The 27,172-nt window shown below is 43.3% G+C and overlaps 1 protein-coding gene across 5 annotated transcripts in view; it reads left to right on the top strand.

The window, feature by feature from the left end:
- RALGAPA2 (Ral GTPase activating protein catalytic subunit alpha 2) overlaps positions 1-27,172 on the top strand; it is a 1,651,508-nt gene that overhangs the window by 1,134,178 nt on the left and 490,158 nt on the right. For all 5 annotated transcript variants that reach the window (XM_069234346.1, XM_069234347.1, XM_069234343.1 and 2 more), the window contains one exon: positions 11,568-11,691. In XM_069234346.1, the coding sequence (XP_069090447.1) occupies positions 11,568-11,691 (124 nt within the window). The remainder of the gene's footprint in view (positions 1-11,567; positions 11,692-27,172) is intronic.

Raw genomic sequence — 27,172 nt, 5'->3', positions numbered from 1 at the left:
GGGAATAGTTGGGGGTTTCAGTCTGTGCGCTAGTAACTGCTTTGTGGCTGGGAGCATGATGAAAATAAGTCTCCAGTCTCCATGCGATATATGGTCGTAACCCACTGGGCGGAGACCAGAATGATAGTTCATGGGGTAGTGGGCAGCCAGTTACTGCACTATTGAGTCAAAGGACCTCTTTCTAGAAGGTTGTTAACTTGGGGTATGACCACCACATATGCAGAACACACTATCCTGACCACAAACTCTCCTGCAAAGCTCATCTGCCACTCCATACATTTGTTTGAGCGTAAAGTTTATGCCACTGTGCAGGGGGACAGAGTAACCCAGGATCCAAGTCTAACGTTTCAAAAAGAACCATGCTGTGTCCTGTAGCACATCTGCTAAAACAGTTTGATATTGTAGATGAGGCCTTTGGGGCCAGCATAGGTGGTAAGCATATTTTCCCAAACTGTCAAGAGCCTGTTCGCAGCCATTTTGTTCTTAAAGGAAAGGACCCAATGACTTAGCTGGAAGTATTGTAGATTATCAACTGCCAGGACCCAAAAATCTTCTTTGTATTAAGGGATATCTTAGGTTATTCCCCACTGAAATAGGTCACACAGCATCTTACAGCTTCTGTCAGCCCATCGTGAGTAGTCTTCCTGCACTGTGCCTTGGGAGAAGTCTACATTTTCCTGCAAAGGAGTAAACTGGGATGGAAAGGATGGTTCCTGGGGATGGAATCCCAGATCTCAAAGGTAGGTTTATGAATCACAGAGAAAAAGCAGACTGAGACCCTCACATGTTTTCAGAGCAACGGTATTGCCCAGGACGCCTGACCTATCACTGCAGCAGCCATGTGTACAGTGACTCTGAGTTTCATAGAGTGACCATTCAAAGACAATTCATAGCTAGGCTGCCTGATAGATAATATTTTCGAATGCCTGGAAGGGCCTGACCTCTGGGAGGCCCTCAATACATTCCTGTAAACACGGGCTTGTTTCCTACCCCAAGTAAACTGATCTACGGACTTCAGTAATATCTTTATTACGGTTTCTGGGAACTTGATGGGGACTGCCTGGAAAGGTAGAGTAATTTATATAGTATGTGTTGCTTAATAATTATCACCTTCCCCAGCCTTTAAATTTATAGAACTTTCAACCATAGAAGGTTGTTTTTAATAGCATTAAGTAGGCAGGGTAGTTAGCTGCACAGAGCTAGCAGTAGTATTGAGAAATAAACACCCACAGGTATTTACATTTTTTATTCACGGCTCAACATCATGGGTGTGTAGTTGCCAGCTTAGTTCGAATTTCCAATGGCAGGCCCACTCTAAGCATTTCTTATTTAGCTTAGTTCAACTTGAAACCAGACACCCTATGGTATGTCTTCAGGATTTCCATCACAATGGGAATTGAGCGCAGTGGGTATGTCTAGGTGAGAAGGATACCATCAGCAAGTAAGTGGATAATGTGTTGCTTCCCTCCAAACGGCTCACCCTTCATCTCTTTCTACCAGCTAATGGTTCAACTGCAAGCAGAAATAGTAACGGGCACAGTGGGTACTATTGCCTCTATGACTTTTGAAAGGAAGGCCCTGTTGACTCTGTCAAAGGACTATTTGTCATCCAATGCCAGACCGCCATAGGGATATATCTATAATTGGCCTTCTCTCTAAGGTGCAGCACCCTTCTGATGTTGTCTGCTGCCTGTCGTTATGGGACAAAACTCTATTGCTCTAGGTCAATTAGGTTAGGCAAATGGGGCAGGAGTCTATTTGCCAAAATCTTTGTGACATTGTTTGTATCTGAATTCAGCAGGGCAATGGGCCGATAGGATCCACACTCGTCAGCAGGCCCTTAGGGGAATCGGCATTATGTTGGCCTCTGCCATTGATGGTGACACTGAGTGACATTCAAGGATCGTATTGAAGAGGGAGATCAAATGAGGAATCAGTGCCTGTTTGAAATGCTTGTAGAACCAATTGGTGTGTCCATTTTGACCAGGGGACCTGTCTGGGTAGTAGCTAAGGTTGTAGCGTAATCAATTCTTTTAATTTGTCTCTCTTATTTTAGTTAAGTTGCAGAAGTCATGCTCCATTAATAAAGGATTGCGATTCATCTAGAGGTACAGGGTTCTCTTGGTATAGAGCTGTGAAGAAGTCCTAAGAAGCCCTCAGCTTATTCTCATTCATCTCAAGGTTGAGGGAATCTGTTTGGAAGTGCTTATCCCCAGGTTCTTCTTTCTAAGAGTGAGCAGGTTGTATTTGCCCATTTGTAAAATTTCTGCCAAAGGCATGGCAAATCTTTTTCAGGTTTTTCTGAAGCAAGCAGATCAGTATTTCCTTCTAAGAGGGATACCCTATTGCAGGCCTTTCAAGGGAGCCCATTTCTCGGAGGAGAGCTGAGGAAGCCTTGAACTTCACTTCCAGGGATGCTTTATAGTTCCCATAAATCCAGTGTTGCTTCTTCCTCTCAACACTGCATTGCCATCTAAAGACTGCCTTTAAAGCATTCCACACCTCATTAGTGTGAACTTAACCTATGTTGTTCTCAACAAAATATTGCATGATTGTACCCCTCAAAGTTTGGTGGAACATATGCTGTACTTGAGTACAGATTTATCAAATTTCTGATAGGATGCCTACTCCCACTGTACAATAGCCAGGTCTGATATCATTATCCTGTTGTACGGGACTGCTGCTGTGTTTTTCACGATGTCTTGGGTGCCCTATATGGGGTCAATTCTGGAGGAAGACCTATGTATGTGTGAGAAAAAAGTTATTTCCTGTTTGTCTGTGTTTGCTTTTCCATAGATCCACCAAGCCTAAGTCTCTCATTCCTTGTAACAATGGTAATGACATGGAGCCCTTTTGCCCTTTAGTAGGTTCCTATCGTGTTGCTGTCTAACCAATAGATGGCCTGCCACTTAAATTAAGTCCCAGAGCCATAGCAAATTAATGAGGTCCCATATGCCAAGCTGCTTTATAAGTCGTATCAAGTAATGGTTCTGACCTTGGTTGGGGGTCATAGAGGATAAATATATTACTCAGTTTCCCTTGATGGTGGCCCTCAATATAAATGTGGCGGACCTTATTATTGTCCTTAGCTACTTTAACAACTTCAAAGGGAAAATCCTTACATATGGCGATCATGACCCCACATTTCTTAAAAATAGTGGCTGCAGAAAACTGGGTAGGACAAGTTCTGTTTTTCAGCTGGTGTCAGCCAATCTGAGATGTATCTCCTGCAGGCACAGGATATTCAGGGCGAATTCTCTCACCTTCCAACACACCTTGTGGCGTTTAAAGGGGGCATTTGAACCATTGACATTCCACTTCACCACTTTAACCATTGCGTAAAATAACTAGGGGAGTCAAATGGAGCATTAAGAGACATTAACCTCACCCCTTCAGGTGAGCTTAAGGCTGAAGTGTGCATAAAGGACATTCAGAACCGTAACCATGTCATTAATCAGGTAACCATACAACAACTGGATTTTGTCAAGTTTCCCACCTCCCCTACACAACTCCTCCCACTCCAACACACCTTTTTTCAAATCCCATATTTTGTGAGGAAGGGATCAGATACGTCCCGCATGAATATCAGTTGCGCTGTAGCCCTGCCCTTTCACCGGTTCCCTTTCCAGGTACACAACCTCTGTGAATAGGAAGTGTCACACCATCTTAGTGCAAGAGATATCCAAGATGACTTCAAATCTTAATGGGGTTCAGTAAAACATTAGCAGCAATTAATGGCAACATCCGATAACAATGGGTCAGTAGGCCCCCAGAGAACGTAGTGCACATCTATAGGAGAAAGGGAGCAGTACACCTTCATAGGCACATCATGTGTAAATATGTGAGGCGTGGGCTTCAGCAAAAGCATGAGTCACTTGCAAGAGGTTCATCATGCTGATTTTGTCCTCTTCCACTTCTCACTAAGTTTCCATCCTTGGTCACAGTCGTCCTTTGGTGGCAGTGCTTGGTATTCGCATGAGGGTCCCAAAATGTCCTGCGCTTCTTATGGTGTATGATTGGTATGGGTTTTGTAGTCAATTAGAAACCATATGGTGAAAGATAATAGCCATCAGTAACAAATGTGGGTTTCGGGCAGGCCCCCACTCCTGCGGGTAGGCTTTAGTGCGCTCAGCTGTCATTTTTTGCACCACGGGGGGCTCTACTGCTCATTGTGAGCCTCCTTACCTAGCTCAGCACATCAGAAGCCACTCATTATGCACCTGCGGGGTTTCCAAGAATGGGGTTTCAATGAGCTCTCGCTCCCATGCTGCAGCGGTACGCTGAGAGACCCAAAGAAGGCGGCCCGGGCCAGGAGCTCACCGATCTGATTTAATGCTCGTCCAGACACAGGCCACACCCCCCAGCCTGATTTTCTTCTCATTACCCGACGATTTTCCGGAAAATGGCTAACACTACTGCTGTCCCTTTGGAGAAACCTGGTTAAATTATTTTCTCATTGGTATTTATTTATTAAAACATTTTGCATATCACTGGCTTGCTTCAGAGTGGTAATGCGAAGATGCTATTTTATCCATGCACGAGAAACTAATAAACAGGCACTGGAGTCCTCGATTTGGCTGCTGTCCTAAGCCCAGGGATATTGTATGATAGTGCTGGTATGGAGAGAAGATGTGGGTGAGTTGGGGTGGATTGAATTTGAGCATGAGAAACAATTAGTGCACAGTGTGATCTAAAATTGATCCTCTCATCAGCTTACCTTGATATCTGTATGTTCCAGTTCAGTCGAACATACCTCTGCCTCACTTTCTGCACTCACCTTCAAATCTGGGGTTAGAATACACAGTCACTTTTGTAATGTAACTTCTGTCTACTATGGAGTGTCAGTCAGTTATGGATGCTATGCTCGATGATTGTCATTCATGATGAGTTCCTGGGGCAGTGGTATCTATGGTCAAACCTCAGCGTGTCATTTACTTTAATTATCTGTTAGGCCATGAGCCAGGACCCTTCATTTAGGCTATTGGTACCACTCGGGTGGGAGATGGGTTATAACATGATTTTTTTCTTTTTGCAGGAGATGGAAAATATAAGCAAGTCATCACTCATTGCCTTTTGTCTGATATTATTATAGGGGAAAAATAATGGGTTTCATATTTTTGATAAATAACATGCAATTTGATCATAATAGGTGGAAAAATAAATCTAATTCCACCAGATTGGTTAAATTCAATATAAATAAAAAAGACTACGATGATTAATGGTAATAATAACAACATAGCCCTTAAAATAACAAAACTTCATTGTATTCCTTGTATATTAATATAGATTATATTGCAAAATTTTCAATTAGAAATTCAAATAAACATAGTTGTCACATCTTACATAGCCAATGTATGTCATGAGTGAACATAAACACAGTTTTATCATTCACATTCGTCTTCATCATCATCTTCTTCCTCTGAGTAGGTGTCATTCTCCGTGTCTGTTTGATGTCGCAGGCGGGAAGCCTGCACATGTCAGTGCACTTGAGGTCATTTAGACAGCAGACACATGTTGGCAGTTTGCAGATCCTAATGCAGTTGCAAGCTAGTAGATCAGACACAGCTCCCGAGGTGCCGTCTGCCCATCCATCCAGTCCACTATCAGTTGTTCTGCTCCCTCGCGTTTTTCCAACTTCCACCCTCTCCCAATTGGACTATGTGTCTGTGGATCATTCAGAAGACATCTCTTGCTTATAGCGGCCCTAACCTTTAAAACTGATGATTCTCTTTTCAAACTCTGGTTTTCGCTTACAACGTCCTGTAGCAGGACACTATCAGGTTGGGGTAGTAATTTTCCATGGTTGTCTGGGAATGTGTGGAGGTTGTCACGAACTCTGAGTCCAATTTTCTTCTAACATGCTTCTTGGTTAATTAGTCTATTCCCTGTATTCCACTGCTTGTCATGAGGGTTTCAAACCTTTCAGTGAGTCGTCACACGTATTACCTCTTTGTTAGGAATAATCACAGTTCTAATGTATTAAAATAGTTCATCATATGCTTCATCTCTCAGATTTTTGTAGTGATCATCGGTTTGAATGCTGGATGCATGATCTTCCTCCTTTGCTTTAACCCTTGTATAGTTCGTATAACAAGATTCATGATAATGTGCTTCTACAGCCACTGTGGCCCTACACAAACTGCTAAGATCTTTGAATCACAAGTAATGGTTACACACTCTCAAAGCCTTTTGTCAACTCTAACCTCTGTGGTCTTGATTAATTTCTCATACTTTGATGTTCCCTTGTAGCATTTTATCTTTCCACTAAATATACATTCTTCAGCATACACATTTGACTTTAATGAAGTTCTTCGGTTTAAGTGTTTACTCGTGCACTCACTCATTCCAGCATCTTCACTGACACTTGCTTCAGCTTTTCACTTAATAGTCTGTAAATCTCTCTTCATAGTAAACAGGCCCCTGCACATTCTGTGGTGAAAAACTCAGGGAACCGTGTTGCTTTCCACATTTCTTGCAATGTCATAACAGTGGAACGTGATTCCTTACTTGAGCTGCCTCAAACAAAGTTTTCCATGATGAGTAGTCCTGCGGGATTGTCAGCGTAACTTAATGCTGAACATTTGACCGTAAATGAATTCTACACTGGGGATCAGGGGGGCAGGATGTGCTTGTTTCAGTATTCTGCATGATGCTGCACGGTCATTCATCACCAGCTCTGGAATAAGCAATTAATAAAAAAAGTATACATTTTATTTGGTGTACTTAATATAATTATAATTACCATTATAGTAATCAATTTATATAATCACATTTACTTGTAATTTTTAATAATAAAATTCACAATAATAAAAATTATGAAAAAATGTCCATTTACATCTAGGTATCTTGGGAGTGGAGTGGTAACTCACAAAAGGCAAAGTTATGACTTGCTAGCACATATTTTCCATCTCTAGGCGTCCATAGCTTGCCAAGAAATCATATTAGAACCCATCCCCCCAAGTGGTACCAATAACATGGTTAGCTCAAGTCCTACGTGCCCAGTTTTGTTTTTAGGAGTTTCTGGAAGTTGGCTGCATTCTGTTGTCCGTTTGTGGGGGCTAGGTGTTCCACTGTTTCGGGTTTTGAAGTCCAAGGGATCTACCTTTCCTATTTCATTCATTTAAATTTAGTTTGACAAGTTTGCTGATGTGGTGACGTGTTAGGCAGTGGTGTGGTGCCAGGTTCTGGAGGTAGTCTGGGTCTTTTCCCCAGTATGTCCTGTACCGGATGCATTGGATTTTTAATTGAATCCATCTCTCCAGTAGAAGTCTATGAGTGATTTTTAGGATAGTTTAACGTAAGTCTTCTTTTATGGATTTAGGGTCAGTGTGATCTTTGTTTTTACAAATGCTTTAGGCAGTTTGTCCTAGTGTATATTAGAAATATTTAAGTAATACAGTTACTTCCAAGGCTTTCATTGCCTCCACCCACTAATTGGTGGAGGAAAATGGTTGGACTTTTCGGGGCAATGAGAGTTGGAATTTGGTGTCATTGACCACTTCATTTATTTAGAAGAGTGAGTGAGCTGAAAGTCAACAATTATTCTTAGGATTTGTATTGTTTTTTTGGAAGAGGATTGACAACGTACAAGTGTGGACAATCATTCTAGAGGAAGTCATTCCTTACCTTGAGAATGTCCCCAGAAGCTAGACAGGATCAAGAGAATTTTTCAGCAGTGCTCCCGTGCTGGTAGATGTGTTGTGTGCCACAGCACTGATTCGCACCCCATAGAAATGATGGAGCAGAACTGAATATATAAATGCTACATTTGTGCACTGTTAGTTCCTTCCTTTCACGTTGTGCAATGCTGATAAAGTGCTCGACTCCCATCCTTTATCGAGCTTTGACATTTCCAAATTGTTTTTCTGCCAGTCTCATAAAGGAAACTACAGGTTTAAAGACATACAGAGATTGCTGCAAGCAGACGTCGGCCACAGACCCATAGGAGATGTGTCTTTGGTTCCTGGGATCTGGCCAGGTCTCTGTGACCAATATGCTGCCATCCACCCAGGTGCAATTCGGCGCCCAGAGGCAGTACGTAACTGTAATTGAGTCTTTGGCAGGCCCCTCTCCTTACCCCACCCAGATTTGGCAGTGATGACTAATGCATCGCTTCCGAGTTAGGGAGGCCATCTAAGAGAGGTGAATAGCAGATGTGTCTTGACTCCAGCTGAAGCTCAATTCCAAATCAGTTTGTTGAAGCTGAAGGTGATTCAACTGGTGTTGATGTCTTTCTGCCTACCATCAGTGGAAGACTGGTGCAGGTGCTCTCGAAAAATATCACCACAATGCAATACTGCAGCAAACAGGGTGGGCAAAGATCTTGAGCCCTGTGCTAGTTAACTCTATGCCTTTAGAAGTGGCTGATCACCAGGGAATTTCTGTTATGATGAATCATCTGGCGGGGGATCTCTAAACGCCAGGGGATTTGAAACATTGATAGTGAACTACGAATAGCAGTTACACTTTGAGTTAGTGCAAGAGTCTTCCTTCAGTTGGGAAACCCCTCTCCCGTCTTTTCGCCACTGCAAAGAAGGCATAATGTCAGCACATTTGCACATTGGAGTTCCCAAGAAGGCTCTCTCTGGAGGTGCAGTAGGCCTAGAGTGGAGCTCAAAACTCCTGTATGCCCCCCGCCACTCTCTCTCCTGTCCCAAATTCTGAAGAAAAGGAAAGACCAGGACCAAGTCATCCTGGTGGCAGGAGCCAGGAGAGTCTGGGACCTGGAACTCTTGGGCATGAACATTGGTATTCTGATGAAACTGCCACTTCTGGAGCAGATTCTTTCACAACAGCTGGGCAAGGTGCTGCACCCAGGCCTTTAAAATCTACTTCCCCATGCTTAGAGATTGAGCAGCAGCAATTGGCCTCCTTAAACCTTCCTTCTAAGTTTCTTGATGAGTGCTTTCTCCATAGGGGCAAGAGAGTGCCAGCAATTATATCTCACACATTATGCAGACAGGAGGTGTACTGCTGGAGGTGTGGTTTACTGCTGTGACCAACTGGGGCTGTGTATCTGAGCTTTTCTGCATTTGCTGGAAAAGCCCTCTTTATTCAATACATCTGTTGTGATTAAATTTCTTTAAAGGTTTGCAGTATTTTTGCCTGCCAAACCGCTTTGCAATGCCAACAATGAGGCTTGAATTTAGTTATTTCTTTTCTGATGCGTGTTCCTTTTGAGTCACTGCACAGTTATTTTGATGTTGAAAATAGTCTTTCTTGCCACCATAACACTGGCGGAGTGTGAGTGAGATGCAGGCTCTTTCTTATACAGCATTCTTCCCAGATAAGTTGATATTGAGGACCCGAGCTCCTTGCTTCATTTTGGCCAAAAGTGGTCACTTCATTTCATGTTGGACAGGGTATCATGCTCCTGGTATTGTTTGCCCTACCTCAGGCCTCTAAGGAGGAAAGGAGACTCCATTGTTTGGACCATAAGAGAGCACTAAGCTTTTATATGGCTTGCACCAGAGAATATCAGGTGAACGATCATCTCTTTGTGGAGTTCTTCAGGGCAAAGAAGGGCAAGGCAGTGCAAAAACGGACTATCTTCTGATGGATTGTTCTTGCATTAAGATATGCCACTCACTGGACAAGAAGCAGCCTCCAGAAGGTATTCACGCTTATTCCACCACAGCAAAGCACTACTACCTCAACCGGGCCTTGAAGAGGGGCCTTGTGCTTGCTCAATCCGGCATGATATTTGGTCTGAGCCGGTTCACAGACCCACCATCAAGGAAGTACTGCTATGGTATCTGTTCAGAAGGTGAAGTGTCTACGGTTAGAAGTACCTATCAGAAGCACAAGTTACTTACATTTGGAGACAATCTTTCTGGTAGATACTTGGATGTCAGAATGCATGGGTGGTGCTCATGTACGACTCCACTCGTTACTTCTCGTCACTTTTGGAGCGTAATCAGGTCAGTGCAGCACCATGTGAGGCCGCCTACAAGTGTGCAGAAATAATGCCTTAAAGTTTCTGAATCCAGTCTGAAACCTGGAGATTATTCACAAGGTGAGGAATTTGCAGTTAGAGTATCCACCAGAAAGATTGTTACTGTGGGTCAGTAATTTGTTCATCATTATGTCAGTTTGAGAGTTCGTGAAGCCACCTGGACAAGCTTAGTTAAAATCTTGTTTTTATTACTCAGCAAATGAGTAAGACTAATCCAGAAAAAGAGGGTGTGAGAACTATAATGTCAGTAGTTTTATTTTCTTTTGATGATTCTCTTTTGCCTGATTAGTAGGGTTACTAAGTTCATGTCTTAAAACCAGCAATGGATAAACACTATCCAAAAGAAATAAACTAATGTAAGACTGTTCAAGTGCTGTAAAGTTTGCATTTGATCTGTTAGGACATGTTTTCTTTGATGCAGGGTAGACTGATTAATTGTTTTTGACTTTGTGTGGTAGAGGGATGCTGTAATCTCTACTGCTACTCTTTTCGTGTATTTTAAATTTGATTTCTTGTTATATATTGCAATGACTTCATCAAAAATGTACAATACAATTTGATCTACTACTGCCCTTGAGTTGTGTATTAGTATTGTGTTACTCTTAAATAGTAAAACCGATACTAGAAAGTGCTATAAAGAATATTACAGTTACATATTGAACCTAGTTGTAATTGTGATTTATGATTTTCTGGTCTCTGGCAGTTGTGACTGCTGTTATCGAAAAGTTGTGGGGCAGCATGGGTGACAATCACAAAAAGTAAGATTTAACTTAGCCGCCGCCCTGCTGCCTCAGTGCTCTGCTCTTCCTCTGCTGCTGGTGCACAGGTTCTTAGACTCCCCTACGCCAATCCAGACGCCTCTCTCTTGCTGGTAATATTATTACCCAGCATGAGATTGGTCTGAGCGGCCAGGTTTTACGCTCCCACAGGGACCAAGAAGCCTGTGCCTTCTGTTCTCCACCAGGCTGTGCAACACAGCTCGTATTGTAGTCTACAGAAATCTAAGTGCACTTTTCAGTTTGGCCGTCCTTAGACAGGCAGCCAAACTGGCATGCATACTTGCAGTGCCTACCACTCCTCCTTCATGCTTGGTGTTTTCATCAGCATGGCCCCACCCCCAAGACTTGACTCTGGCTTCATGATGAAAAATAAAATGATAACGTTTTTTAATATCCTTTTATTTTTCATGTTTGCAATTGCATCTGCTGCCTCCAGCCATGGTGCAACGCTCCTCCGCCATAATGGAGAAGCTGCTGCTGGTCCCTGGTTGAAAGTCTGTAAATCTGAATAGGCAATTCAAAACAACAGTTAGCCATTGGGCCGTCCTACCCTCTGGTAAATTAAGTGGGGATCATTTCTTTCTTGACTTCTTTTGTTCTTGAGCTTTAACTTTTTTCACTTTTAACTTTAATGCCTTTGTTGAGAAAGTCCATTTGATCATCATGTTGACAGTTCCTTCTGTTGTTGTTGATTGATTCATGTTGCTGATCATAAAGGTGCTTTATAGATGTCGGAAATGAATGTATCAAATGTACCTGTATTTCACTCTACTGGTACCATAAATGTCTCCATTTTTCTGCGGTTCTAAGATTTCCTTTTCATTTCAACATAGCCGGGAAACCCACAAGATTGCAGTTTTTTACATTGCCGAAGGACAAGAAGACAAATGCTCAATATTGTCTAACACTGGAGGAAGCAAAGCCTACGAGGATTTTGTCGCTGGATTAGGCTGGGAGGTCAGTAAAATATTGTAACTTAATAATGTAACGTTGTACACCAAGCATTTGTGTTACTGTGAGTGAAATTAACTGGATAAAAGGACGAAATATTAGACTGAGTAGGAAAAAAACTTTTGGACTAATAAAAACCACATAGCATTTTTTCAGTTATTGCTTTGCTGTACAGAGCTTTTTGTGCAGTAGATTTTGCTACTCAGTAAAGCATTTACGCTTTTCATCTGAGCACTTTATATTAGCCTTGTGATTGTGATTGTTGAGGGGTTTGTGCATCCATTATACAGAATAATTCAACGTCCAGTCTGCCGGCAGTGTGGGAGTCGGACACAAAATCTGTTAACAGTGTGAAGCCATTTTGTCGTTTCTCCATGTGGTTGAGCCCAATATGGCGTGGGCACTCATCCAACTAGTACTAACCTCCCAACATTGCAGTACCACAGTGTATGTCCACCGCACCCCTGCACTGTTGGCATACAGCACTGCAGTCTCCTAAGCCCCCTGCTTCCACGGTCCATCAGTGTACTGTCACCCCCAGCTCAACAGTACGACCCACCTCCCACAGGGCTATTTATAGTAGTGCTCTGGGAACTTCAACAATAATGTGCTTCTACAAGCTTGAATATTTTGAATTTGCTTTGCATGCCAGTCACAGCATAATATTGATAGTCCCCAAAGAAAAAAGGCTTAGCAATAGAGGGAGGAGTTTTCTTCTTTCAGAAAGCCAAAGCCTGAATATAGTCTTCCAGAATTGATTCAAAGCTTTACATAATAGTCTGCGTTAAAGTAATAGGTGAAGATACTGCTTTTCAAAGTGTCCTTCCTTCCCACTCCTTTGATCTGTTAATACTTGGAAACTCTTTGTGTTTGTTTGTAGTACTTACACGGGCTATTGGATTTAACCAGCATAATGCTATCGCACCCACCTCTGCATGACTATCTTCATCAGTGTAGAAAGACCCACACCATCGGTCAGCACTGCAACTGTATGTTACCAGCATACAGAACTTCATAACCATCGCCCGTTTTTTCACTGCTTAGCCCTCCACTGAACTGCCACCTCTGGTTGCAGTAACATCCATTCTACCACACCAGTACCTTGCCATACTGTCGTGGCTTCTCCTACTACCAGACTATTATGCCCAAATCATTGCCCGATCTTGATCTGCAATACCTCCTCCATACAGACTTACACTTTTGATCACCTTCTAATGCTTCCAAGTACTTAACTCCCACCTCTAGCACTAATCTTTCACACACAACACTGTATTTCCACATCCAGTAGAGCACTTCCTCCTCGGAGCACCTCACAGCATTCCCAGAATCATGCTTCTAGGGCTGCTCTACCGTGCCATGCTACCACTCAGCACCCATACAGTACATCACATTACAACACAGTCCACCCTTCCCCTAAACATTACTTTATCACACCATCTCCAGCGCACTTAACAACCTTGGATACTCGGCCCACTGAAATCACGAGAAACACTAAACCTGTGGGCATCAACAGTTTCCCCGGGTTCTCCTGGTTGCTGAAAACAGCTGGAATCTACTAATGAAAATGTGGCTGAGGCTGAGGACTAACCTGTAGTGGCACAGTTTTTCAAGTCCCACAGTTACTGAACCATCCTGTAATGTTAACTCTGGGCTAGAATTCCTGGTCCCATTACAGTGGACCTGTTAATGAGGCTTTAGAACCCTATCACTAGCCCCTATTCTACTACATAGGCTGCCACCCACATAAGTGCACTATCTCACAGCACCATGTTATAGCCTCCACCAACTCATTATTGCTCCTAGCACCATGCAGCCACACTACAACCTAAAAGGCTACTGCCACATCGCTTCCCTACTCATTCCATCACTTTGCCGCCCCACACTACCACCTCACACCACATTTTACTGTATTACAACTTACATCACCTAGGTACTAACCCACATATTAATGTGCATGCAACCAGCCTATGACCCTCCTCCTGTACCACAGCATCACATGAGCACTGCTGCACCAACTTCATCATGGCACTAGCATCACTAGTATCAAATTACAGCTTCACATTGCCATCAACAAACCACTGCTGTATAGCTTTTGCACCTCAGCTCTTCCACCACACACCACTTTATCTCCCTCCCACAGTGTAGCACTGCCACTTGACACACAGGTAACAAATTGATTCCGCATATTGAAATTACCACCAGGCTACCATTTCCTCTTATCACTCAGTCATCTATAGGACTCCATTATTACTACGACCTCAGCTCTGATTATGATCTCAGTGCTAGCCCTATGCTCAATCAGTCATACTGCTGTGCCATATTTTGGCACACCAACAATTCAGTAGCACTCCGAAACCACCCAGGCACCCACAAACAATTGCACTCACACCCTTGCACTGCCATGACTTTACTTCATAACCACCATACACCATTGTCCTTCCTCCAAATCCGTTCACTAGTTTTGAGGAATTAAGTTTAAAGATATTTGCATTCTTTACATCGCAGAGGATTCGCAGATCTAGCATATCGCAGGATATCTTCTGATCAGCTGCTGCCACACCAACAAAGATGTGGTAGCAGTCATTATAGGACTTGGGCACTTAGTTCCTTGTCCTACAATAAAGCTTATAAAAAGCATATAGGAGGACAGGGTAGGTATACCCCCAAGGGCTAAGAACATATATTTTTTTAATTGGCACCGAGGATCTGTGCTGCTGATTTAATTTAAAAAACAAAAACAAAAAACAAATGTTGGCTCTCACTGTTTATCTAAATATGAGCCTACCCAGGATGGCCTAGGCAGCAGGGGGGTTAGCCGTTATATTGTTTTGGGAGGAGGCAGCTTGCGTCCCGCTCCCCAAGCCATTTATAGGTCCCTGGGACCCCCCAGGGCTGCTTTTCAGTAAATGGAGAAGGGAGGGGAGGTGCATGGCCTCACCTCCCAAGCCTTTGTTTAAACACTGGGGATCCCATCCCTTGGGGCAATTTTTAAATAAATGGGGAAGATTTCACATAACCATCCTTCCCAGCCCTTTTTTAGGCCCCAGGACCCCATCTGCTTCGCCATTTGTTTTCTAGGGGAGTGGCATGCGGCCCTCTTCCCTACCCTTATGACGGCAGAGATTTACATTTTGGGGTGGAGGGTAGGGGCAATGGTGGGCCCCCCTCTACGAGCCGTAGATCGGCCCCAGGGTCCCCATCCCCCATGGCCAGATAAGTGTGGCCCGATAAGTGCAGTGTCCTGGGGACCTCACCCCATGACACCGCTGAGTTCCCTGCCCGAGCAGAGAGCCCAACTCTGCTCCCATTCATGCAGGAGCAGACCAAAAAGAGCTGCTTCCACCAGCTGCTGCAGCACATTCAGGAGCAAAGGAACAGAGCCGGCACCCACTAGAATTACTGGCTGGGAACCCGGCTGGGGTTGCCGGGGCACTCCCCTTTCGACCCACAACAATTTCAGGTTTTTACTGTTAGGACATAAAAACACATGCCCTCCTTTTTAATATACAGAACCCTGCCTTAGGGCTTGACAGGCCTTATAAATGTATTAACAGGGACTGTCTGGACTTTATATCATTAGTGTAAATGTCAAAGTCGAGTTAGCAGTTTAAAACTGCTCTACCAGTCTGCATTGGCAGGCAGGGAGGCATGCTTTACTTTGTCGCACTTTGAGTGGCACAATTAATACTGAAGCCCACAAGGACTTTAACTTATAGGTCCTGGATCACCTGGCACCATATCTCGAGGACTTATAAGTGAGTTAACTTATGTCAATTAGGTATAAGCCAATGAAACATACACTTTTAAGGGTCAGAGCACTGGCACTGAGGTCTAGTAGCCAGACCTCAGTGCACTCTGAGTTGAAAAAGCAGCAACATCAGTGAAAATCTTTTGGGTGATCAAGCAAAAAGAGGCATTTTCCTACATCCGTGCTTCCCAGACTTCTTAGAACCATGATGCAGTTTGTAGAACAACAAACCTTTGCGACCCATTTAGCATTAATGGACATGAGGTGGTCTGTTTCTTAATGTAACTAAAGCATTGTGTGATCACACACTGTAATTTACATACAGCACATTTTCTAATGAAATATTCGCTAAATTGGCATAGACATACAGTTTTACAGATAAAACTATATTGCACACAAATGATAATGAGTGGAAATCGGGTTTCAGTGAATATTTATCTTCATTTGTTTTCATTCTATTAATATCTTCGTTTCAATCATGCTTCAGATTGCAAACAAATGTGCTTCACTATTGCTTTCCGAACTGCTGAATGTGTACATTTTATCTACATGTTTACACGTTGTTCTTTATTACAAAAATGACATCTGATATATATATATATGCATATTCACTTTAAAAAACCAAAGGTTAGAGGGATGTTATAGTTAGGTTCTGAAGTTACTCGTACAAAACCATAGAAATTCACCAGTTATAGTTAGTTATCTCAAGTAACTATAAATGCAGATGTTACAGTAACATCAATGATGTTATCAAAGATGTCATGAGTGCCATAATTTGTGGGGCAATTAGCAGTGGGGCGTGAGTTATAGTTCCTTGAGATACGAGTTAGTACTTGAGATAACTATAACTGCTGAATTTCTGTGGTTTTGTATGAGTAAATTCAGAACCTAACTATAACGTTCCTGTAAACTTAGTTTTTTTAAGTGAATTTCTCTGTTTTTTAAATTCTATTTTCTAACTATAACATCTCTGTAACTTTTTTTTCTTTTAGTGAATTTCTATGTTTTTCTTTATCAGAAAGTAATTTTCATTACTGTACATTAATCCAACCACTGCTGCATACAGCCTTCGGTCATGCACTGTAGCAGTTGGCAGCAGGGTCAACCCCCTATAACCACTGGCCATGCGCGGCCAGGCCCTGCAGCCCACCCCCTAACCACCCACCTCTTAGAGAGTGAGAGGGTAATTGAAAGATTCAGAGAGAGAGCAATTTAGGCCTTTGTGAATGAGATGCGTAGAATGAGATATTGTAGAATAAATTAAAAAGAAAAGTGTATTTGTCATTTAAAATGAGTGAGATCACCTTTTAGTGTGAACCTTTAGCTATTGAAGTTTAAAATAAATGAAAGAAGGGAGAAGACCACCGACACACCTGGAGTAGAACCCTCAACTTTCAGTATGAGGGTCTGCGACCTTAACCATTACACCACAGGTGACTCCTTACCCTGCTGTTTCCAGACATACCTATGACTTCAGACCATGCATGTGATAGGAAAGAAATGTGAATGTTCCAACACTAGGAAGGTTTAACAGTCAAAACACTAGTGAATAAGCAAACACATTGCCAAGCAATATTAGGATTTGAACCTTCAGCCCACTGAATGGATTTACACTAAATAACAAAAAGGGCACTTTCTGGACCAAGAGCTACCTTTCCACCAAATTTGGTGTAATTTCATCCAGCAGTTCGGGCTGTAGTAGTGTCTAAAATCTCTATGGGAATTAACATAGGAAATGCACTTTTTGACACCCCTTCCCTTTTTCTCTGCCCCGCTTGACAGACCACCCAAAAAACTTTCCTTGCACAACAAGCACAACAAGACCCAACTTGACACTTTTTGGGGGGTAAAATTACATTAAGTTTTATATATATATATATATATATATATATATATATATATATATATATATATATATATATATATATATATATACATACACACATACATACACAAAGCAGTCCTCTCACGGTGCGCTCCTTGGTTGGTGCCTGCGTCAGGGATGGACCAATTCCCTGTAATTAATTCTTTCCAAAAATAATTCACAGCACTCCAAAAGACTTTGTATCAATATTTATTCTTCTTCAGAGCCACCATCCTCATCACCAACACTTTTTGACTATCACAGTTTATGTTGCCTATTTTTATGTACTTCCAATCTCTGCCATTAAGCAGCATTCTGGGAAATGTAGTGCAATTAAACAAAATACAACCTAAACACAACTAAAACCATTTTGCATACCACTCTTGCAGTACCCCATAGCTTTCTGACATTGATGTTCATATTCTCCTTCCCCACCTTATATTTTATATACACAGGGCTTTCTCATTGAAAGTATGTCAGCTGACAGTTAGTGTTACAATTATTCTCTCAATCTTTCAATGTGGTCATCTACTAGATAGTATTCGTGTTGTTTTTACTATATATTTCCCCACTTTGTTCACAATGGATACATTTGGCTCCACTTCTTAACACTTTTTTATCTTTTCTATCTTTGTTATCTCGTCAATTATATCACCTTTACCGGGATACGTAGTCTATGTGTGTCACCATATATTGTATAGGTATATTCTTCCAAACTAGTGGGATTTAATATTACTATTGTCGCACATATTTGTGTAAAATATATACACACACTTCTTGGACTGCGCTCCCCCTCATAAGTACTACTAAATTTTAATTGTCCCCCTTGTCCCATGGAGACATACCCAAAGTTTATCAATGTCCCTAGCCTAACATTATCTATCTTTACAAGATGGCTTACCCTTCCAACCAATGTCAAGTTGGTGACATTACATGACTCATATGCATTCCTTTCTGGCTTAGACATTACATTGTATTTAAATCATACACCTGTGGACTATAGTCTTCATCTGTTGCTCCCAACCCTTATCTGCGTGGTTGGTATAAATGACTGTACAATTCCTCATCCCCGTTGAGTCCATATGGCACCTTAGTCTTGAGTTTGATAATCATTTTGTACTCCAAACCTCTTAGTTGCAATATCCTATCACTTCCTCTTTCATGTTTTTTCACACAGGCAATTCCATCATATTGCATATATTGCCAGTCTGCTTCATCATGGCACTGTAGGTGCTTTGTTAGTGCATAGCTCCTATCTCCGTTTTGTACGGCCCTTATATGTTCCATTATATGTTTTTTTAGAGGGCATATTGTGCTGCCCACATATCGTAAGCCACACAAACTCTATAACATACACAACACATGAGGTGTCACATGTTATCGTCTCTTCTATGGGTATATTTCTTCCTTTGAAATCCAAAAAGTCCTTTTTATTGATGCCAATGCGACAAGCCTTACATTTATTGCAATGTGTGAATCCTTTGTTTTTTCCTGTAACCAATTCTCTTGTGTTGTCAACGTAAAGTGGCTCTTTACCAAATAGCCTCTCAACGAGGGTGCCCTTCTGTACGTCACATCTGGTCGCATCCCTATGAGTTAACCAATATCTGGATCTTTCTTTTTATCACAGTCCAATGTTTATTTAAAATGTTCAAAATGTTATGATTTTCTCTAGTGTAGGTCAGAATCAGTCTCATGGTTGAATCATCTTCCTCTATCACTGAATTCCGACTGTTCATCAGTATCTGTGTACGTGTCATAGATCTTGCTCTATTTTCCTCTTGTTTTACATCCCAATACTTGTATCCTCTCCTGAGGAACCCCTTCTGTGCTTCTCCAAACTTAATTTCCATTTCTTTTGCATCTGAACAGTTTCTCTTCATCCTGATGAATTCCCCATAAGGAATACTTTTCTTTAGCGAAATCGGGTGGAAGCTTGAGCCATGTAGTACACTATTGGTTGCTGTTGTCTTACGGTGTAGCGTTGTCTGTATTTTCTCATTCTCAATATATACAGTCACATCCAAACAATCTATTCTTGTCCTGCTCATTTTGTACGTGAATTGTAGACCCAGATCTTTGATATTTAATATGTCCAAGAATTCCTTACACTGTTTCTCTTGACCATTCCAAATCAAGAATAGGTCATCTATGTAACGGAGCCATATGACAGTTTTTTCCATGTCTGAATCATTCTCCTCCCTCCAAGCCACATGTTTCTTCCACCAACCCATGGTGAGGTTTGCGTAGCTTGGTGAAAAGGAAACCCCCATGGCAGTCCCACAGGTCTGGGAATAGAATTGGTGATTAAAGATGAATACGTGGTTCCTCAGACATAGTTCTACCATTCCCAATAGCATCTCCGAGTGTTTCAGCTCATGAATGCTTCTCTGTTGCAGGAAGTATTCCACTGCTCTAAGTCCCACTGTGTGTGAGATTGATGTATAGAGGGAAACTACATCTATGGTGACTATTACATATCCATCTTGCCACGCAATGTCCTCAAGTAATCTAAAAAAATCCCCTGTATCTTGTATGTATGAACTTAGATTTCTAACCATCGGTGCTAGAAAGTAGTCCACATATTGTGATAGATTTTCATATAAGGGCCCGCAGCTGGATATAATGGGTCTACCAGTTGGTTTGATTAGTGTTTTGTGTATTTTTGGGAGAAAGTATTTTTGGGACAATGTTGGAACGACTGGACACTCACTCATCAAATATTGCTGTTCATCATCATTCCATAGACCTTCTAAGTGCCATTTGTGAAGTCTCTTTTGTAGGTCCATGGTTAGAACATTGAGGGCATTCTTTGATATTTTACAATAGTTTGTGGTTACATTTAGTTGACGGAGAGCCTCTTCCAAGTAGTCACTCTTCTCCATCACCACAATGTTCCCTCCCCTGTCAGCTGGTTTGATTTCTATTTCCCCATTGTTGGCCAGTTTCTTTAGCGCATCACCCTCTCCACAGCTTAGATTCTCTTTATAGTTCATATGTATCGTATTCTCCACTTTTTCTAAGTCTGTGAGCACTAGTTCTTAGAACGTGTCAATCTTGTTTCCTGAGATCAAATTGGGGCAAGATTTTGATTTTGGTTTAAACTTAGTATAGACATGGCCTTCTGTGTCACTATTTAATTCTGTTTACTTGTGTTTCTGTTAGTTCATCCCTGTTCAATACTTATTTATAATCTATCCTGTGTTTGGTTAGGTGCCGCTCTTATTTTGGGCTCCTTTTTAGGGAAGAACTTAGCTAGCTTCAGTTTTCGAATGAACTTATAGAGATCAATTCTCGTTTCTACATAGTGAAAATGTCTTTCAGGGCAGAATGTAAGGCCCCTCCGAAGTACACTCAGTTCTTGCTTTGTTAGTTCATGCTTTGATAAATTAATGATAATATTATCCTCGCCCTTGTCTTCATTCTTATCCATTATTGTTGATTGATCCATGTATAATAGTTTCAGTTTAGACGAGATGAAACTATTATACATGGATCAATCAGCACCAAGAGGCAGAGGACAGGGACAATCAGTGTCACAAGAAGAAAAAGATGGAGAAAGACGCGAAGGGGGGGCCAAGAAAAACAAGAGGCTATCCATTGTGTGGGGTGCTCATCTGGTAGAACTAGTGATCAGAAAACTCTTGTCTCCAGAAAAGCAGCTGTTTCATATCAGCTTGCTCAAACCACAGGCATTTCAGCTAGCTCTCCAAGCCTTTTTGGCACCCCTTTGTGGCCGGTTTATCCAGATCTTGACAGAAAAAATGAATGCAAATTGGTTTGTCAACAGAGATGAGCGGGGTCTCATCCTTTCTTTCAGGAAGCATTGTGGCATTGGACACTAGCACAGATTCTAGCTCATCTGGAGCCATTTGGGTAACTTACTGAACACCAGGGCTGACAGTGGCAGTCTGCGTCATCTTGTGGACCATGAGTGGGATCTTCACTTAGATGTGATTCAGACCATCTTGCCCTTCAGGGCACACCAGAGGTGGACATTGTGCCACTCACAGCTAAACTCATTGCCCACAGTTCTGTTCCCTCCAGTATCTGTTGCAGGGAGGCTTGGGGGGACATGTTTAGAATAAATTGAGTTTTCTGCTTTAGGAGTTTTAGCCCATACTCTAAATTCCTTGAGTGCTGAGGAGGAGTCACCAGGACCAGGCCTCAGCCATTCTCCTGGTCAGGAACTGGCCCAAAAGTGTTCCATCCAGACCTCCTGGGACTTTACCAGTATCCCCAGGTTGACTTAGCTCGCAGGGTAAAGCCTCCACCTTCATACCTGGCCAGTGAGCGGAGACACCTAAGCGTCTTCCAGTGAAGATTCCACTGGAGATTATTGATGTTATACCTTCAAGTCGTCATTCCTACACAAAGCCCATCTACTCTGAAAGATAGAACCGATTTGTTGCCTGTGTGTAGAATAAAATGTAGACCTTTTGAAGGTTTGCCTTCAAAAAATCTTTCAATTTACTCTGCCACTGGTCCACCTGGGTTGCTTAGTTGGCACTGCCAAAGGGTGAATTGCTGCCCTGTTGACATTTCACTCCCTTCCAGATCAGCCACACCTCTTCAGATCACTAACTATGATCACATTTTTGATGAGACTGACATGTTTCCTTCTATACCCTTTGTAATGCCCCAATTGGATTTTAATCTTATTCTGACTTTTTATGGACCTTGTGTGTCCTTTCATACTTACCAGTTCTGTTTGCTTATGTGGAAGACTATTTTTATATGACCATTTCATTGGCTGGGTTGGTAAGTCGCAGCACTGTATGTTAATCTGCCTTTCCCATGCTTCTTTTTGGACAAACTGGCCCTTAAGACTAAGGCAGCTTTTTTTCGAAGATGCTGACACCTTTCTATTTGTGCAGTCCATTACCCTTCCTTCTCTTCTCCTCAACCCACCAAGTAGGAGAGATTACACTAGCTGGCCTTGTGTACAGTGGTTACTTATTATAGCAACTCCATGTGGAAGATCAGGTCTGACAACCGGTTCTGTTTGGAGTATGTAGATAACAAAAAAGCCAGGCAGTCCAGAGTTGTTTTGCTGAATCATACTATATTAAAAATGTGCTATGCCTTGCCTATAAAACAACTGTCTTCCTTTACCAGGGCAAAGCCTACTATGTAAGGGCTAGCCTGGGATGTTTCTTGGCTGTCGTTTGTCGTGCAGCAACATTGGCTTTTCTTCATACCTTCTGTGAATATTATTGCTTGGATTTAGAGGTGAGAAGGGATGGCCATTTCAAATATTTGGTCCTCCAGGATTTCTTTATCTGTTCCCGCCTTGACATCCCCACATGGGAGAAGGTACTGCTTTGGATTCTATTTGGCAGGTGAGGAATCTGCAGATAGAAATGTGCATCAGAAGAAAAAGCTGTGTACCTTTGGTAATGCTCTTTTGGTGGATACTGTTCCGCCCACATCCTCAATGATAGTTAAGGACCACTAATACTGAAAAGGTTGCAATTTAGTTATTGCACTGCACTGATTTAGAATTGATCTATCACTTTATCTCTGCTTGTAACACATAGAAAATAAGAATGTGGTGCTTTGTGGCTCTGGGGATGCCAGTCTACCGTCACTTCCAGCGCTGAGACAGGGCCAGCTCTCCCTACCATAGTAGGAAATCTATGAGAGTTTCAGAATTGAGTCTGGCCACTTGGGATAATTCACCATGTGAGGAATCTGTCGGTAGATAAAAGTATCCACCTGAAAGATTGTTACCAAAGGTGACTAACTTTCTCTTTGCATTACATTGAAGGAATTGGCCACAAGAAGGCAGTAATGACCTGTTTTGCCATTAGCAAATACATCTGTAGATTTGGGTCAAAAGTTGCTGCTTTTACGTTTACTCAATAAAATGAAGATTTCAACTTGAGCTTTGAAGTGTAATGACATCAATGGACAGTTTTGGAGCGGTTTGGGACTTTTTATCGTAACTGCCAAGCATTTGCTAGGGTGTGCAAGGCTTGCCTGGTGTTACTATATATTTGGCTGTCTGTGTTTTTTCGCTCTCAGCAAACCCTTTTTTCAGCTAACCCTATTTCTTTGCAATTACATCGGTCTGCACCTGTAACAAAAGAAAAAAAAGCTGAGTTTTCATTAAGTTGCATTTGTGTTCCCAAGGAGAGCTAGATTACCTCTTCAAAACTAAACAATATACATTTCAAACAGTCCCCTCCCTTTCAATATCATAAAATATTAGGGCTGCTTAATTTCCATTGACCTAAACTGCTTTTCTGTAGAGTTATCTTTTAATATGTTGCAGGGGAGAGCATTAGTATTTAAAATGGCTTTTCTCCATCCTCATGTTGGCCACTTGAGCGCTTTTGGAAGATGCTTCTGTGGTATTGGTGGCCTCCCATCTCTGGCTTTTGCAAGCTCAGGTGTCCCTTGTTTTCCGCATCTGGCTTTTAAAGAACAGCAAGGAGTGCTCCCATTCCCTTTAAAACAAATAGGTTCCTTTGTGTAAACTGAAGTTCTTTAGCATTGAAAATGTGTATCTGATAGTTGCAGATTCCATACCTTAGAATTTCCCCCAGGCGTTAGTCTGGATCTGGAGATTTTTCTTGAGCAGCACCCCTGCGCGCTGTTAGGTGGCGTTGATCGGCTCCATGTCCGTCGGCGATGGCGTCCATGCTGGATATGATGTCACTGGTACTATATAGGTGCAACCTTGGTTCATTGACGTCAGTTCTTTTCTTTCTGCGCCAGCCAGCGCTGATCCGAAGGGAGCTACCCATCAGTCGATTTTTGACTGTTTTTTTTATTTTTATTTTTTACTTTTTGTTGAAATGTTTTCGAGTTGTTAACTCCAGGTGCTTCGAGGAATGTCGTTGAGGAACATTGGCTTCAAGCCCTGCAGATTCTGTCATCGGGTGATGTCCGTGACGGATCTGTGCCTCGTGTGCCTTTGGTGCCTGGAGCACGACCACAACCCGAAGCTGTGCTCTGAGTGTCTGGCCATGCATCCGAAGGCTTTGAGGGAGCTGTCCCTAAAGCTGATGGCGGCCCAGTGCTCGACTCTGCTCAAGTCATGGTCTCAGTTGAGAGGAAGGTCTTGGGATCGGTTGCGGAGTTCCCTCTTGTCGTAGTCCCATTCCAAGTCCTCGGGACTATTGGGTAAGTCGAGGAAAATGAAGACAAAGTGATCTTTGACTTCCCCTCATGTGTCTACCAACAAGACGAGGGAGCAGGAGTGTCATCGCTCTAGGCCTCCCTCTGCAGAGCCTGCACCTCATCTGAGACTGCACCTCCCTGAGTTTCCGGGAGCTGGAGCGACCCCTGCCCAGCTGAAGGAGTTCTTGAGGGCATGCACCTCATTTTTGGGCATTCCGACACCACTGGCATGCCTTTGGGACATGCAGAGTTGGAAGGGCCCCCTTGTGTTCTGCGCCGGTGTCTTCGGCTCTGAGGGGCACTCATTGATCCATGCCTGTATCCGTACTGGAGCCAGTCGTACCACCTCTACCTTCCCTGACAACAACACTCCCGGGGCCACTCGTGCCCCTGGTCAGCACTGTCCCCATTCTCATTGCTGACTCAAACATGGAGCCGGATGGGCATCATGCCGACTCAGGCGCCAACAGGAGTCCAGCCTCCTATGTCAGATCCTGAGGCTTTTTCCTCTAGGCTAGGTTAGAGAGAGCAACTGGAGGTGTCGCTAGACTCTTTGGAATACCAGCTCCAAGACCCCAAGGACTACCGTATGGACTTGGATGAAGCCAGTGGACTAGATACCTCCCCTGATACTGGCATGCTTTCTCCGCAATCGCCCTGCTCCGGGCAGCCCAAGATCCTTACGCCACGCCCCAATCCTGAGAGTTGGTTATCCAAGCCTCTACCTTCTATGGGGCGTTTACTCTGCACCCACGGATAGCGAATCCAAGAGGCTGGACACCCTTGGGAAGAAGAGGTTTGCTTCTGCCAGCATGACATTGCGGTCCATAAACACCACATGCCTTTCGGGCCATTATTCCCACACACTGTGGGATAGAGTTGCACAAGTGCTGCCACAGGTCCCAGAGGAGGCCAGGGCCGTACTTTCCTAAGCGGCTGCTGAGTGGAGAGAGACACAGCAAAGTTCACTTTCCGATGTGGACTGGACCCGACCAACTCACTGGGCAGAGCAGTTTCATCAACAGTGACCCTGCTGCGCCACGCCTGGTTGAGGATGTATGACTTTTCGGGATGTCCAAGCAGGTCATAAGGACATGCCCTTTGATGGCACCCATCTCTTCAGAGAAAAAGCAGACTCACCATTCGAGCACTTCAAGTCTTCTCCTGGTACGGCAGGTCCTTGGGCCTCGTGGTGGCCCCTCATCCCACTTAGTCTGCTTTTTGCCCCTGTTGTGGCTACGGAAGGGGTGCCCAAACCCGCCAGTTCCCGTCCAGCCACAGTGTTGCACATGCTGCCCAGCCTCTGCATGGCCGGGGACATGCGATCCATTGACCTCGTGGATCAGGGAGCCAGCTGCTTTCAGACCTTCCTAGTCTGACTGTCCCCACCCAGAGACCAGTCAGAGGCAGGATCCGCCATCAGCTGCTCTGCTTGCAATCCACGTCACAGGTGGATTTTGCAGATAGTATGAAGGGGCTACTCACTCCCCTTTAAGACTACTCCTCCATCCATGCCACCATCCTATGATTGGATGATGGAGGATCATTTGGCACTTCTCCCAGAGGAAATGCTATGGCTCTGTTAGCCAAGGGAGCCATAGAGAAGTAGGTCATGGTTGCTATTCCCATTGCTTTCTGGTACCCAAAAAGGAAAAGAGCTCCCACCCTATCGTAGACCTTTGGTCTCTGAATCTCTTCCTCAAGAAGAAGTTCAGAATGCTCACTCTTGCTTTGGTTCTTTCTGCCCTGGTCCCAGGAGACTGGATGGTACGTTTGGACTTGCAGGACACTTATTTCCATAATCCCGTTCTTCCTGCCCACAGACATTACTTGAGGTTCATGGTGGGCCATGAGCACTTTCAGTTCATCGTGCTCCCCTTTGGCTTTACCAGCACCCCTTGGGATTTCACCAAGGTGATGCCGGTGGTCACAGCTCAGCTACGTAAATCAAGGGTTTGAGTCTTCTCCTATCTCAACTGGCTGTTGAAGGTGGGCTCGCCCAAGGCTGTCGTCTTCCACCTCCAGACTATGGCAGACCTCCTCCATTTGCTGGGGTTCACTGACAACGTGCTGAAGTTACACCTGACTCCCTCTCAGATGCTCTGTTTCATTTGAGCTGTTTCTGGCTTTTCCTGCTACTTGGCAAGTCCAGGATATTCAGGCTGTGATACAAATTTTTCAGCCTCTATCCTGGGTTTCGGTGATAATGACTGATATTGCCGGCCTCATGGCCTCCTGCATCCTGTTGGTGACACAAGCCAAATGGCTTATTTGGGCTCTGCAGTGAGACCTAAAGTTCCAGTGGGCACAGTGTGAAGGATATCTGAAATTAGTAGCTAATTAACTGTAATTGGGTCAGAGGCAGATCCCTCTCTCTTCCCCAACCAGATCCGACAGTAATGACAGATACGTCACTCCTGGGATGGGGCGGGCATCTGGGAGAAGCAGAGATCAGAGGCCGGACTCCATATCAACCTGTTGGAGCTCTGTGTGATCAGATTAGAATGAAAGTATTTCTTCGCTCTATCAAGGGGAAGGTAGTGCAGGGGTGCACAGACAAGATCACGGCCATGTGACACTACAACATGCAGGACGGGTTGGGGTTGTGGACTCTTTGTCAAAATGTTCTGTGCCTTCGGACGTTGCTAGAGCAGCAGGGCGTATCCCTAGTGGTTCAACTTCTGGCGGGGTTTCTGAACTTGGTGGACAAACTCAGCTGTCAAGGCTTATTTGATCATGAATGGCAT

Source organism: Pleurodeles waltl, chromosome 5, assembly GCF_031143425.1.
Source record: "Pleurodeles waltl isolate 20211129_DDA chromosome 5, aPleWal1.hap1.20221129, whole genome shotgun sequence".
Classification (NCBI taxonomy): Eukaryota; Metazoa; Chordata; class Amphibia; order Caudata; family Salamandridae; genus Pleurodeles; species Pleurodeles waltl.
This window is presented reverse-complemented; position numbering and strand designations above follow the sequence as displayed.